The sequence below is a fragment of the Pollachius pollachius genome (assembly GCF_949987615.1).
Source record: "Pollachius pollachius genome assembly, chromosome: 20".
In the NCBI taxonomy this organism is placed as follows: domain Eukaryota; kingdom Metazoa; phylum Chordata; class Actinopteri; order Gadiformes; family Gadidae; genus Pollachius; species Pollachius pollachius.
In genome coordinates, this window is record NC_136953.1 from 15,429,529 (window position 1) to 15,442,028 (window position 12,500).

Here is a 12,500-nt window from a genome sequence, read left to right on the forward strand (position 1 = left end):
CAACAACTGCATGCGCTGTGAAGATTAAAGGAGAGGAGGCATTATCAGACGGGACGGGCCAGTGCTGTCTGGAGCCGCTGTCCAGGAGGATGAGCTACGACGAGCATATTTCAATAGCGTGTGATGAACGCTGGTGGGAAATCAGTGGCTGTAGACGTCTGTACTGATGCAATCTTCAGTGCGGTGGCAGCATAGAAACGAGGGAAGAGCATCTGTTCCCCTTATGAAACCTGGAGACCGCATAGAAAAGATTACACCAGATAGGACTATAGGAGAAAAGCTTATTATCTAAAATGTATGTGTAGCAAAGGATAATATTACACGCCGCCTCGGCGGCTGCCAAACTTATTCTGGGCCCCGTCTCCTAACGGTGGTGTTAGAAGGCAGGTTTTTTATTAAAGTTGTAGTTGCTAAACATGGCAAGGCTGCTCCGCTGCCGTGCAGGAGATCTCCAGAGTGCGTGTTGAGACGGTTTCTTTACCGTGCGCACACTGATTACTCAACGCACAACAGGTGTGCAGCCTCCCCCAGCCCCAGAGTCCAATCAGACTCGGGCCAGGTGAGGCTGCTTCAACCAGCCACCCTCCACACACACACACGCAGTAGGGTTCTACAAAGTGTCAGTAATATTGTTACATTAATGGAACTAAATTAGAGCAATGTAGCCTGTCATCCAATCATAATGCTTTGTGATTTGATTGGATCACATACCAATCAGTGCTCATGGCCCACTTTAAATGAGTCACATTACCGAAGTGGGACACTCTCTCCAAGCCATTTACCATTGTTTTGAAGATGTAATATTGTCCTATACATAAAACCCGATACACACGACATACTACATAAAAACATTCAATTACTGCTTATTATCAATTCAAAATCCTTTATTTAACACACGTTCAATTAGTTGGTTTTCCGTCACATATTGCAGGCTGTCCTTGAATATCGAGTATGGAATATTGTCAGGTTAGTTTAGACACATTGAAGGTGAGCGTAATATATGAGTTCTGATGCTATTTTGACTTTCATTCCTTTTGAAAATGTGATTTAACGTACACACAACGTCTATAAATCTGCAGGCAACAATTGTACACTGCGCAGGTAAGACCCTAGCATATTTCACGACTAGCTGTACAATAACCTCCTGTATCATGTTCTCTTTGGAGCCAAGGATGTCTGTTCACACCTCCATAAGCTCCTACAGCAAACTAACATCATCGTGCCATAAAAGATGAGTTAGTGAGGACGGCAGAGGCCAGGAACTCTCCCAGAGAGCAGCGAGCGAGACCGATACATTCATCCGCGAGTACATCTAAATCATGTCCAATGACCCCACAAGGACTCTTTCGGCGCGGGGACGTGAGACGAGTACAGCAGGACACAAGCAGGGAAAGACATCTCCAAAGTCATTCCTCATTCCGGTCGCGCTCGGTAGTTCTGAAAGACGGCAATAGACACGGACGTTATACAGCTGAAGTCATAATGAATATTCACTTTGCTATTTTTTTTTTTTTTTTTAAAGCAATTCCATTTCATTTCATGTAGGAATGAATGTGACAGCCGTCAACGTCGACGCTGTGAACAGAAAAGTTGCGCGTGCCAAAGAGTGGAACTAACTTTGCCCGTAATGAAACCCCCATTGAACTTGACGTGATTTGAATCTCCAACAATAGCAGCTCTTGGATCTGCAGTACCTCAAAAGGAGACCGGAGGCAAATTGAGGCTGACAGGCAGAGTGGTAACTCCCCCCCACCACGGTCCCCAAAGTGATGCCAGGCGTCTGGCCTCATCCAACTGCTAATCAATTTCTCATTGATGGATCGACTTCACAAGCTGCCGTTTTGGCCGGCTCGCACAGTCTGAGACAATGGACACCCAGACACCCTCACAGCGGCCTGAGACGACTCTGGGGGACGGGCGGGAACCAGCTGGTGCCTGTCTCTCTTCCCGCTCAGACAATGATAAACTCCTAGTTTCACGTCGGAGAACGTCCCGTTCTGGCCAGGGCTTTTCAGTGCGTGTACGACAATCAAATCGGACCTGGGGACACAGGGCCTTCTGAGTCGCCACGCCCTCCCTCTGGAACTCAGTCCCCAACACACTCCCTTCATTCAAACAGGCCCTCGAAATCCACCTTTTTAAGATTGCTTTCTCCCAATAACCTCCTTTCCTTCTCTGCCCTTCCTCCTTTATTTATCTTAATACTAATAAACGTTCTTGTTCAATTTTTTTTTTTTGTGCGCACTCTGTAAAGCGTCTTTGACCATTTAGAAAAGCGCTATGTAAATCAAATGTATCATTGTTAATCAGATGTTGATTTGTGGCTGCGTGTGGATATTCATTAGAAGATAGATTGATACGTTTTATCGTTCATCCTTTAATAACACACCTAAACGACAGTGTTTTCTCTGTATATTGCATACATGGCTCTCAAGCACACTCCACAGCGCTCAAAAGGCGCTATTACTTTGGAGTAGCTCAGGGGGGTCCTGAAAACACACTAAGAGGCATCCATCCTCTTAGTGGCTGAAGCTGTCCCTGGAGACGGCCTGATATCAACGACATGGACGAAAAACAAATAAATAAATACAAGTGACAGGTACCAGCTTTTACGGCTAGCATGATTGATGAGACCGCAAGACTAAGAGCAATGCAATTAACGATTATCAGCGCTCAGCATAATGGACCCCGTGGTCGCCGTGACAATAGAGGCGTCCCCGGTCGTGCCTGAGACCGTGTTGCAATTATCTGCCACTGTAATAAATTAGGCTGCAGTTAGGGTACGTTCAAGAAAGCCGAGGAACGATATCGTGTACCTACCGTGTATGTTAAACATGTATGTTTTTTATATACCAAGAGGACATTTCAATCTATTCATGCTAAGGAAATGACAGTTTGAGAAGATGGATCATTTTGTATAATACTTTAGATTCCATGGGCTGTTGTAACAAGTTAATTTCCCATGCATGGGATGAAAATAAAGTTCTTATCTTATAAGGAGCATGTTACCTTATTCTGGTCAAATGTTCACTCCAAAAACATCAGATTGAGTTTAAGCAAACGTGAAATACATGGGAGGTAAGTATAAATAAATTATTCTACAATAAATTAAATAGTGTTTTTATAATCTTGTTTGCACCTTCCCAGAGCCACACTATTCAACAATTAAATTCAGTTTGCCAAGGGTGAAGGAAACAATCGAATCAACTTCCAACCTCCAGGTGAACAATGTCACTGTGATGAAGTCAACAATAACATCGCAGGCATTTCCACTGGCCCTCATAAACACCCAACTCACAATGAGCCAAAGTACAAAAGGCTGGCATGTTTCGTCCCCATCCCCTCAAATCCTGAGGGACCTCAATCCCATCACATCTGAGTTTTACCCGCAGCTAGTTTCCCCGTTTTGTTTGCTATTGAAGCAAGATATGCTCAAAAAGCAAATCCACATCGTCCCTTCTTTTGTGGGGAAATAACACAGCTGGGGACTAGATCGTCCTTCATCATCAATCAAGGCCATTGCCACGTAAAGGGACTGGTTCCACATTCAGCCTCTAGCACCCTCTGCTGGTAGAGAAAGGTTTCGGAGGTTTTCTTAAACCTGTTGTTTCATGTTGTTTCTGTGTATTTTAACATTTTTGTGACTTTGTGTGCATGCGGTTGTGCGTGTGTGTGTGTGTGTGTGTGTGTGTGTGTGTGTGTGTGTGTGTGTGTGTGTGTGTGCGTGTGTTACTGTATGTTTGCATGAGAGCCATTGATTGTGAAATAATTTTGCCTGTTCTGTTAAATGTATCACCTTTTGTCAATTTACCACAATACCAAACAACCACATAATCCGTCATAATACTAGTCAGTAAGATCACCTTTTATATAAGGACATGAAATAAGACCAGTGTTGTTCGGAGGGACAGAATTATGGCAAAAGGCCAGTTAAGTGAGCGATGTTGAGAGTACATGGTGCTCGGAGCTGAACAGATGGATGCACAGATGGATGATTGATGATCCTTAAGAAAATAACATCCATGTAAATTATTCGTCAGATATGGACTATTTCACATTTGATGTTCAGAGGAATGCACGATTATCATTCATTACATCTACCATGGTACTAGATTACATCCATTTCAGAAACATTTAATTAATTTGTTAAGGAAAATCAAGTAATAAAAAAAGGTGCAAAGCTGTATTTACACAGAACAGTGTGTTTAAAGACAAATGGCGTCTTTGTGGAGCAGAAACTGAATCAGGGTTATAAAGGTAATGAAAAAGATAATTGTGTTTTCCTCCAACACACCGTAACAAAAGAAGGTGGCATTTAAAGGCAAGTCTTCGCTCACCTTCAAAGCCCCCACAAAACAGTTCATCCCTCACACAAAGCCGGGCCGTCCTAAACAAAGAATCGATCCTGTTCAATCTAAATTTGCTTGTGCGATAGCCTGACCGCCTCTCTCCCCGGCCCCAATACAAAGACCCCCCTGATGACTAGAGACACAGGCCCCTGCCGTCAGACATGACAGAGGCCCCTCCTCCTGTCAGCCATCACACCTGGTGATGGAGCAAGGTGTGATCCTATCACGCCGCTGTCACTAGGAACAAAGGAGGGAGAGAGAGGGTGAACGAGAGCGAGAGAAGGAAGAGAGAGAGAAACATAGGGAGAAGGAAGAGAGAGAGAGAGAGAGAGAGAGAGAGAGAGAGACAGAGAGAGAGAGAGATACTCACTGTGATTTATAAGCTTTGGTATAGCTTTGGTATATCATTTTACCAACCGATGCGTGTCCTTATAGACACAAACAACAAGCGGAGTCACACAATTCGCATTAGAAAACAGCTCCGCCCCTGGGTGTTCCTCTGTGTTCGTGTGCTTGTGAGCAGACCCATGATGTAACACAGCAACAGCCGGACGCTACCTCATCCCAACCCAGCCATGATTGGGCCCTCGTGCCTGGTCAAAGCCTCCCTAATGGGTCCGCTGCTCAACAAGGGAAGTGGTTAGAAAGAAAACCCCTTATTTCCCCATCACAGTGCACTTCACTTCTAATCAGACCGCGAGTGATTGTAATGGACTGTTTGTCTTGACCCTGCAGAATCAAGCCGTACAAATTGGCTGGCCGAAAAATAACTTATCTTTTGAGTTTGTTTGAAAGGGTAAAGATAAAAATACTGCAGCAAATGTTGAAACAAATAACCACAAAGGAAGAGGATGCATATTGCTGTTGGTTTCCGATAGCGACGCTGGGCGCTTACATAGAAAGAGAGGCTTCGGAGAGGACTGTGAACGTGTGTGTGAAGTTCAGCGCGTTGTAGTGGGTGTATCCGCAGAGAAGTGACAACTAGAATAGAAACCATGATGGAGCCATGTGTCGAAACACTGTCCAGAGAGACATACAAACCTAACTAACACTTTAACGAGCCCACACGTGGTGGGAGAGGCAGGTGTGTCCCCTCTACACAATACCAGAGGGTCCTTGTGTCCCAGAATAATTCTGACAGTGAACAAGAGTCAAAAGAAATATAATACATTTCTCCTCCCTGGTTTTTCCCTCCAGGAACATTTATAGAATACCCAATCATCACACGAGTGGGTGTTCAAGAAAACAATATCGTCAATGACCGTCAGTGAATTAAATACAAATGAAAACAAAACCATATTTGTAGCATTCGGTAAGGTGAGGCTACGTGAGAACATTTAATGAAAGGCAATTTCATATTCATAATACAATTTTCTTCAAACTGTATCAATAAGTGTGTCTGCATGGTCTGCATGCCAATTTAACAGCGTCTGATCGAAAGATTAAACTTCAAACAACTTCACTAAAGCCGTTTCCTTACCATCATAACCAGTCTCCAGCCATCCAAAGTGCTCCAGCACCTTGACGAAGACCACCACCACCGCAAGCACACCTATCATCTCCAGCCCCTCCAGGTACATACTTGACAGGCCGGGGGGGTCACCGGGGGGGGCGGGGAACACTGGGTCAAACACCGGCCCCCGCGTCCATGACCGAAACACGCTATGAAGCTAAACGCGCTACCCGTAGCTCGCTATCTTGCTACACCTTAGGCGGGCCATCGAAACACCTCCTCTACCTCCTTCCTTCTGTGTCTCCAGCGGACGGGAGAGAGGGGGAGAGAGAGGGAGAGAGAGAGAGAGAGAGAGAGGGAGAGGGAGAGGGAGAAAGAGAGGGAGGCAGAGGGAGAGAGAGAGAGAGAGAGAGAGAGAGAGAGGGAGAAAGAGAGAGAGAGAGAGAGAGAGAGAGAGGGAGAGAGAGAGGAAGAGAGAGGGAGAGAGAGGGAGAGGGAGAGAGAGAGAGAGGGAGAAAGAGAGAGAGGGAAGCAAGAAAAGGTGCTGGGGAGTGTGTGAGGTGGAGGGAGAGGAGGTGGAGTGGAGGAGTGGAGGAGAGGGTGGTGATATTAGAGCGCAGGTGCCACTTTGGACCTCGGTGTGGACGTGGAGGAGAGGAGAAGAGGACCCGCTGAAGGTCAGCGTGAAGAACAGGGGAGAATAGTGCCAGGAAGCGCAGTCACGACTCAGGGAGAGTTCAGAGCAAACGTCCGGGGCGCCGACAGCTGATGCCTTGGATGCGTCGCTGTGTGACTTGGACAAATGGATTTAAATTTAGAACAAGTAATGAGCGTTCTTCTGATCTGCATGGCTTCATCACTTCAATTAAAAACGATTTCAACTTGGAGCACGAGCAAAGACGGGTAGAAATCCTCAACAATCCAAAAGACAATCTTCGAAAAACACATTGAGATTGCCGTTCACCACGGAGACCGCCTGCGTGCCCCCTCCCCCCACACCACCTCTGTGCCCCACTGTCTTCTATTGGCTACCTTCGGTGTGTGTGTGTGTGTGTGTGTGTGTGTGCGTTGAAAATTGAAGATCAAAACATTCTGACTTGAAACTTCATTTCAAGTTTGAAGTATGAAAGTTCACCCTTTTCGTCTTGACCGCTTCACCCCAGCTTTTATACTTTCTTTTTTTTGTGTCAATCACTTAGAATCTCATGTCAGTCTTTCTCGCTCCACTAGAGAGTGAAGACGTTCTCCCAGGTTGGGTTAATGCTGCGTGGAAACTTTGGAGAGTTTAAAGAAACCCTGCCTTGCAGCACAACAGTCTTCAGGGTGGGCCTTCTTAGAAGCAGAAGTCGTGTGTGCTGGAAATCACTTTCTCCACTTCCTTCACTTAGTACTTTGAACATCACCAATCCATTCTAATGTATGAAATCTAACTATCCATTAACCAAATTTTTTGGTCCAATGTCCACGAGATGCCTTCACGGCCAATTGTCTCACGGTTTAGTATTACGGTTCATTGCAAAATAACGTCATTAGGAAGTTGATACTATTCCATTAATGGGTAACAGAAGAAGCACATCAATTTGTAGAATATTGTTGTTCCTCTCAACCACATGTTCCTCCCCCCCACTTCTTTATCCAAGCCACATGAAGGGGCTTTCTGCCTGAGAGCAGCGCAGAGGCAGAGTTGCCTGTATCCCCTCCATAGACAGAGATGGAATCACTCAGCGACATTTGCCACGGGAGGAGGGCCAGTCGCCATGGTGACGACCGGAAGCTGTGCAACAGCTGGAAGAGGCTTGCCCTGGCTTGCTTTGACCTTGGTGGGGGCCCAGGTGTTCAGTCGATGGAGCTCCCAGTGAAGAGCTCCCAGTATATTTCCTGCGAGCATCTTTGATGAGGAAGGGAGGGAGGGATGGGGGAAGGAAGGAGGGAGGGGGGGAGGGAGGAAGGAGATGTGGGGAGGGAGGATGGGGGAGAGAGAGAGGAGGGAGGAAGAGACGGAGGGAGAGACAGGGGTCGCTTCGTTCTTTCACGCTGTCCTCTGCTCGATACGACGTGGCCGTCTCTGAGAGGCTGCTGCGTCCTGATTGGACACTCCTTTGAAGACGAGGGACAGAAGGAAGGTCAACCCCAGGTCCTCTTGATGAGCACGATGACTCATCTTCCACATCCATCCGTGGCGAATGAGAGGGATTACGTTGGCCCATTCCCTTCCCAATCCCCTGTACTGAAGCGAGGCAGCAAGCCTATTTTCTATCCAAGCTTGTTGTCTGAGAGCCTGTGTGTACAGGGGGGTGTGTGGGGTGCAGACTAGCCCGTATGAAGTCTGTTTACTGGCTCTGATCCACCTCTTTCTGGGTCAACATGTCTGGATCACAGCTCAAGGAGAGAGCTGTATGTGTTCAGTGTGTTCAGCAGCAGGAATGGTTCGCTTCTGATACAGGATGTGATCCCGCTAAAATGAGTTTGTGGTTTCCTGGTTTGCGTTGTGGATAATGACTTGTATGACCGGAACGTGCATTCTCTCTCCTCAGTGAGTGGGTAATGCAATTGTGAATTATAACGTTGAATTGTTTTTATTGTTATTGGTTCCGTTCTGGAAAATTAAGTGAACTCGTGATGTGGAATATTCTGGCTTGAATCAACAGGTTCAAATTAATATTCCATTACTTGATATATGCAGTTCATACTGTGTTTAGATCACATCAGGTTTTATTGGATTAATTTATGCAATGAATTAATTATTTATACGGTTCATCACCTTCCTCACCTTCCCCAGCCAAACACGCATAGAGAACACTGTGTGTGTAGACTGTTGTCCTAGAGGCATTTTGTCCTTTAAGAATCAATTCAATACAAATTGCATATCCACTGTGTTGGGAAGAGGGGATTATGATTATGATTATGATATCCAATGTAGCCCATGAGGTTCGGTGTTTGTCAAGTTTGTGACACTTTGCTGCCCTCTAGTGGACCCTGTAGTGATTCGCAGGCAACTCTGAACGATACAACAGATATTCACCAGCTCATCTGAGATACAGGCTTCATTTCATACTTAAATAAAGCTTGAACATTGGAAAGTATTGCTTTTTGTGAAGCAAAAGCCAGTAAATGTAAAAATGACACGCAACAATGCATAAATTCCATTTATATTGTAATGAATAACAGAATATACATTTTTCTGCTTTAGAGAAAGTAGAAATGTTGATCGCATTAATGTGTTCATTTCAATGACAAGCGTATTTGTTTTGTTCATTCTGCTCGCCCTGCCTCAAGGCTCTTCTGTTACAAAGCAAGCCAATAAAGAAGAAAATACACAACCAATCGATGTCAACAATGACTCCGTTTCTGCTCCACAAAGACCACATTCATCTTTCAACAGACTGTTCCGTGTAAATACAGTTCTGCATCGACATCAATGTTCTCGTTTTCCCGCCTCTTCACCAACCCACCAGCACCCAGCCCCTCATGTATCACCAGTCCCCCAGGCAGGTGGAGGTGGGAGAGAGAGAACCTCACCACACAGGTGGAGATGGGAGAGAGAGACAGGTTGAGTTTGGAGAGAGACAGACCCTCAGCAGACAGGTGGAGGTTGGAAGAGAGACAGGTGGAGGTGGGAGAGACAGGTGGAGGTGGGAGAGAGAGACAGGTGGAGGTGGGAGAGAGACTGAGCCTCTGCATACAGGTGGAGGTGGGAGAGAGACAGGTGGAGGTGGGAGAGAGACAGACAGCTGGATGTGGAGAGAGACAGTCCTCCCCCAGATAGTTGGAGGTGGGAGAGAGACAGACCCTCACTAGAGGGGTGGAGATAGGAGCGAAACAGGTGGAGGTCAAAGAGACAAGTGGAGGTGGGAGAGAGACAGGTGGGGGTGGCAGAGAGACAGACCCTCACCAGTCGGTGGAGCTGGGAGAGAGACAGGTGGAGGTGGGAGAGAGACAGACCCTCACTAGAGAGGTGGAGATAGGAGAGAGACAGGTGGAGGTTGGAGAGACAGGTGGAGGTGGGAGAGAGACAGGTGGGAGTGACAGAGAGACAGACCCTCACCAGTCGGTGGAGCTGGGAGAGAGACAGGTGGAGGTGGGAGAGAGACAGGTGGAGGAGGGAGAGAGACAGATGTTCACTGAGGGTTTCCTCCATCTTCAGTATCGATTCGTGCCGGTCGTTGTTCAGGAAATTGCCCAAAGGGGGGAAAAACAAATCTTGGCCGATTGTTACCACGGCAACCTGTTGCCAGAACAAAGTCCCTCACTCCGTGTTTTTCAGCCAATGGGGTCGTGATTGAACACTGATCTCGCCTCACGCCTCTATTTCCGCCCCCCCCCCCCGGTTGGAACAGGATGGAGGCAAAAAAAGAGAAACCGCCCAACAATATGTTTGCCAAAAGACAAATGCACCGAAAACAGGGATGACAGCTGCTCTCCCCTCGGTACCCCCCCCCCCACTCCCCCCCTCGATCTGTAAACACCAGAAGGTCCAACCTGACACCGGGCCACCGCACACAACCGCACACTCAGACAAATCCCTTCCTCTTCGGCGCCGGGGGAATATCAGGAGAACTAATGCAGCGTATTATCACGATGAGGCTCCGGGGGCAACAGAATCACAGGGAGGCTTCTCTCTGCTCTTGCTTGAGCGATGGAGGAACGCGCACGCAAGCAGCAAATGAGCGATCTTTGTTTTAAAACGATTTTCGCTTTGTTTTGATGTTTTTGCCTGCAGGCGTTGGATCCACGCAGACTCGTACTTATACTTCACCGTGCGTGCATAACCTTAAACATACTCCTACGCAGCAATTAGGGAGAGAGGAAAAACATAGCGGACCACAGCGATACCTCATGTTTAACTAACGCCTTTTATAATTCAATTTTTACCAACCGACATGAAACAACACGACACTGACTCAGTGAATTAAACATACGCCACCATACGTGACGCAACGCAACGTTACAAAACACCCCGATATCTCTCCGTCAGGAGACAAAAAAAAAAAGAATAAAACACAACAACAAAAAACTCAGCTTGAAGGAGGGCCCCCAGAGGAAACCGCCGGCTTTGTGGAGCGTGGAGCAGAGGGGCCAGAAGGGGGCTCAGGGCTTCAGTTTTGTACAAGGAGCATCAAGTGAGTCACGGCCCTGAATGCACCCGTGGTAATTAATGGAAGGCATTAGTGCGGGCCGTGGAGTGGCACTCTGCGGCCGTGGCAGACGGGGGTGGGTCTCTCTGCAACAATATGCTGATCAGTGATTCATCGTGTGCTACCCTACTGCTGCGTGGTTCCTAAGCTGCGTGTAGTTCCCCCCCCCCCGGTGCCCAGAGAACTCGGTAAATGAGCAAGGCTTCAACCGGATGTATACAATGCAGGGTTTCGCGCTGAATTTTTTATAAAGCCAGGGGAGTTGCTTAACAACTTATCCCTGGTCTTTTTAATAACAAGCGCCGTGAATCTTAATGCCAACACTAGAATGTGTGTGTGTGTGTGTGTGTGTGTGTGTGTGTGTGTGTGTGTGTGTGTGTGGTGTGTTTACGTGTGTGCGTGCTCGTGACCCAGTGTCTCTCCCTTTCTGGGTCTCCTGGAGAATGTGCTTGCTGCGCACCTCAGCGGCGACCCTGTGATCTGTTACCAGGACTACCCCTCATCCATTCTGGATCCAGGGCGCCCTCATCGCGCCCCGCTTCCGCTTGAAACGCGACTTCAAGCGAGGCCGTCCATTTCATCTTTCTCCCTCTCACCCCCGTCACTTAATATAACCGTCATCGGCTGATTCGGACGCTTTGAATATTTAATCGGTGCTCGATAACAAACGGATTACATTTTTGCCTTGTTTAGTTCTTCATTGCGGCGGAAACACAATGGCAGCGAGAGAGGGGTTGTGGGGGGTGATGACAACACTGAGTAGACCGCTGAGGGGAAGCACGGCTGCCCTCGGAAAACGTTCCGGCACACAGCGTAGCATTTAGCATAGCACGAATGCCTACTAGATCGCTAGCGGTTAAAAATAAATACTGGAAGTGCGGCCATGGAAAAATGCAATCAGTCACCGTCGCTGCTTTGTTTCGGCGGAATTGAAGCCGATTTCAAAGCCAATTTCATAGACTGGTGGTCCGACACTGAATGGGGGGGGGGGGGTTGATAGGAGTTAGAGCTGGAGGTACAGCAGGTGTTCATGGGAAAGTTTCTCAAGAAGTTTCTATTGGAAATTAAAGTGTACGTCCAATAAACGAGAAAATGATACACAATCCACAACCCACATACCCACACACACGGACAATACCATAACCGTGATTTCATTTGTTCATTCAACTTCGTGGGTGGAAAAACTACCAGATAAAATGTGTGCATCGCCTCCTTTGAAACAACACAAAGCGCTCAGTTCGAGATCAGGCTCGGGAATATTCTATACAACCACAGCGTGACTAACGTTCAAACCAAACACACACAGACACACCCACACACACACCCACACACACAGCAACACCCCAACCCCAGCGGCTAGTACTTTGGCCTACCTGCTCGCTTACTCTTCTGCTTTGGCTGTACGGAGAAGATGACCATTAACGCCCCCATGTTGACTCTCTCTGACTCTCTCTCTCTCACTCAGGGGCAGTGTTCTTATCGTCCTTGGTGATCTGGAAGTCCTGTCAAAATGTCCGCCTCAACGGCTCAACGGTTTGGGAGGCGGGTCGAAAATAAAAACAA

The 12,500-nt window shown here is 47.2% G+C and overlaps 1 protein-coding gene across 2 annotated transcripts in view; it reads right to left on the reverse strand.

Moving 5' to 3' along the window:
* kcnip4a (potassium voltage-gated channel interacting protein 4a) overlaps nt 1-12,500 on the reverse strand; it is a gene marked incomplete at both ends in the record, with an annotated part of 96,984 nt that overhangs the window by 32,612 nt on the left and 51,872 nt on the right. Inside the window, one exon of one of the 2 annotated variants that reach the window (XM_079758183.1) lies at nt 5,830-5,929. The exons of the other annotated variant lie outside the window; for it this stretch is intronic. Coding sequence (XP_079614309.1) covers nt 5,830-5,929 — 100 coding nt within the window. Of the gene's footprint in view, nt 1-5,829; nt 5,930-12,500 lie in introns of those variants that run through there. 2 annotated transcript variants of the gene reach the window in all.